General features: G+C 26.5%; 1 protein-coding gene across 1 annotated transcript; it reads right to left on the reverse strand.

Annotated features, from left to right (window-relative positions):
• Nucleotides 1-691: 691 nt before the first annotated feature.
• LOC107492781 (snakin-2) lies at nucleotides 692-3,343 on the reverse strand (the record flags this gene model as incomplete). The annotated part of the gene is given in 4 exon segments (XM_016113839.3): nucleotides 692-1,015; nucleotides 2,868-2,910; nucleotides 3,066-3,131; nucleotides 3,226-3,343. Coding segments are annotated over 4 exon segments (354 nt in total). The 3' UTR covers nucleotides 692-830.
• Between the last annotated feature and the right edge of the window lie 300 nt (nucleotides 3,344-3,643).

The following is a 3,643-nucleotide window of genomic DNA, read 5'->3' on the forward strand; positions in this document are numbered from 1 at the left end:
TTCATATCAAAAATATAATGACAATTATTTTCTATTTGGCCCCCCAAAATTTTATTTCAAGCTCTGCCATTGCTTGGATGTATTCATTCTCAATTAGATTTCATTTAGATGTGTTCGATTTTAATATTATACCCATTATTTATGTTTAGATCCAATTATGTCCCTAGAAAAATGAATTATATAAATGTTGTAGAAATTAGTTTTAACTTTTGATGAACTAATTTTCGGAGTGAATCATCGATTCTTTCCCAGACAATTGTATTCTAACTTCAACAAGAAATTTTTAAAACTCAAACTAAAGCGTTCATGATGTGTAATTGACAGCAAAATAACATTGAATCACTTTTACAAACGTTAAAAAATATAAATAAGACAATTTAAACATTAAAAATACAAATAGAATTTACCCACAAAAACGATACTTTACTCACAAAAAAATCTAATCTGCCAATTCTTTTTAATATTCAACACAAACAGATGGTAATTTTATTGGCAAATACTCTTTTTAGTATTTACTTCTCTAATCCTTGCCGCGCAGTCCATTAGAACTTAAAAATATAAACTGCCTCCAATCAAATATCACATATTCATATAGAACGGTGTTTTTGTACATTTTCCAATTTTATGATATTTGTACTAATAATTGCGTATTAGTTGTCCAAACATGAAAGTAAAGTAATAATATATCTCATAATGACAAATATTTGTATTTTTCTCATACGAACTAAGCAGTTATACACTAGATTCACATACCACAAGAAGGGCACAAACTACACAACACAAGAAAGAAGAAATAATACATAAGGGGAAGTTGTAAGATAGGTTAAGGCTTAAGGGCACTTGGTCTTGTTACCATGGGTGGTCATGTCAGTGTAGCAAGAACCACATAGTTCCCTGTTACCAGCGGTACCAGGAGGGACACACTTGCACCTCACACAGCATGTCCCACAAGCCCTGTTGCACAAATTCGGTCTTGAGTGCAAACTGCACCTTTCTTTGCATAGTCCACCACAATCTGCCAACCAAACAATATTCACTTATTCAATTCATTCAACATCATACATATGTATGCTACTAGTACACTAGTACCAACCAACCATTATTTTATGACAAAATGTCCTACATACATATATGTCGTCAAAGGTTAACTTTTAGCTCACGAAATTGTCTAATTTTTTAAAAAACTTCAAAATTAATAATTAAATCATTTTTAAATATTTAATATTCACCTTAAAAAATAATTTCGACAAATTCGACACGTAATTAAAATGTACCAAGATATTTACCTAACTTTTTAACTTAGACCAGCAACATAGATTACGTCATGTTACTTGAATCCAAAATATCTAGGCTTCAAGGTTTTGCAAAGATTTTTCTTATTTACATGTATTTTGTATTGTATTGTAAGACTTATAATCTTTTAGCAACGATTTTTTTTGTTTTACATCTATTTTGTGTTGTAAAGCAAGACCTATACGGGGCTATAAATATAATCATGAATATGGAACCCAATACGATAGAGAGATTAGAGCACATGATGAATATACTAATTTTAAACTTTTGTTTTTATATATATCTTTATCTTAATATTTATTAACAATAACATGTAAATAATTTTTAATTACATAAAATATTTTAAATTATTTATTAATAATAAATAATATATGTTATTTCCATACTTATTTTAGTAATATAGGCTCTTCAATATATTCACTCTTTTACTGAAACAGAAAAATTCACTGAAAGTTGAACTGACAAACTGATAAAACTAAAAAGTTCAAACTAAAAATTCAACAAAACTAACCAAAATTAAATTGAATATAAAAGATTTATGTTTTTTTAAAATAATTTTATTTTATATTTTATCTTAAATTAATTAACTATTAAAAAAATAGATCGATTAATTAATTTTTTGACTAATTTTTTTTATTTCTAATCGATTTATTGCCGGCTGATTTTATCCTAAATCAGACCAATTTGGTAGACGATTTTCATTCAACCTAATCAAACCAATCGGTTCGGTTCAATTTTTAAAAAATGCATAATAAAACCAAAAACAGTGTGGGACGAATGTCAATTTAATGTCTTAACCGAAATTTTTATAATATGTATGTGAATACTTCAACTCAATAAAATGCTCATACTTCATAATTTATAAGGTTATGATTTTTCTTTTTCAGCTTATTTTAAGTCATCATGCTAAAAAATACAAAAAATAAGCGATTATGCAATGATACGGATTTAGTATTTAGTGTTCCAAGTCAAAATTTAATTATAATGTTGTAAATAAATTTAATTATTATGTTATATTTGATTTAAAGTGAATTATATGATAAAGATGTAAATTTACATATTTTTTTTATGAGATTAAAGTCTTTGAAAAAATTAAGACTCATATTTTGAACAACAATAATATAATAAAAAATAATTAAAAAAATTATACTCTCTATATATTTTTAATCTGTATAGTAGAATGTCTCTTGATTTAATTCTTTGATGATTATTTTATTAAAAAATATGTTAAAAATAACATGTCTAAATATATTGTAACTAATTTGTGTTTATATGACATTAAATAACTAAATATTTTCAAAAAAATAAATTTCAATATGTTTTAAAAATCCAATAGAGTAACCGCAAATTAAATATACTTTTCAATTAGACACCAAAAAAAATTATAGTTTCCAATTTTCCGCGTTATCCAAAAAAAAAATATAAAGTCGTAAAAATGGACTAGACTATTTGTCTAAATTTAGACGCAAATTTTGGGTCAAAAATCATTGTTGTACAAATGATTAGTGTAAAAGTTAATGATGCATGACATTTAATTTGTGTAGCATTCTCATATTTTATAGTGTGGTGCTTACCTATATCTTGCATTAGCCTTCTGTTGCTGTCTCTCACAATAAGCTGAACAAAATAAATTTCAGCGCCAAAAGCATTTAATCAGCACTATATATATAACACTACATAGCTTTAAACTAAATAATAAAATAATAACAAGAGTTTATTTGAAGACACATAATAAATTTAAATGGACACAAGATAAAGAATAAAGTGCATACTGGCTTGTCCGCGGGCAGGCTCAGTTGTTCATCATCTTCATCTTCTATCTTCACATCAGATGAAACCTAAAGTAAAATTAAAAAAAAAATACTAAGCATCGAGCTTCAAGTGGGTGGATATATATAAAAAGACCAAGTTAATGAGTGTATATTATGTTACTTTAGAAAGGCAGAGAAGCAAGAACACTCCGAGAAGCAGAACAACGCGTGATAATGCCATAGTGTATTATTATTGTATTTTAGGAAACTGATTTGAAATGGAGTGAGTCTATCTGATTCTGTGATTCACACCCACTAGTAGCGTTTATATAGCCACAAAAACAAGAGCGCCATAAGTATAACTCGCAACTCGCAAACTCAAAAATCTTCCAACTTTTAAATTACCGTATCACCCCTCCATATTTTTCTCACATCTGATTTATAAGCCTGTTGTCTATATCTTCGTAGTTCTTACACATACTTCAATATCAGTCACTAATTAAGCATAGTATAAAATATATGTACTAAATTAAAAAATTAATTATTGTATTATAATATATTAAATTCTTTTTTAATAATTAAATATATATATAATTTTT

This window comes from Arachis duranensis, chromosome 1 (genome assembly GCF_000817695.3).
Source record: "Arachis duranensis cultivar V14167 chromosome 1, aradu.V14167.gnm2.J7QH, whole genome shotgun sequence".
In the NCBI taxonomy this organism is placed as follows: Eukaryota; Viridiplantae; Streptophyta; class Magnoliopsida; order Fabales; family Fabaceae; genus Arachis; species Arachis duranensis.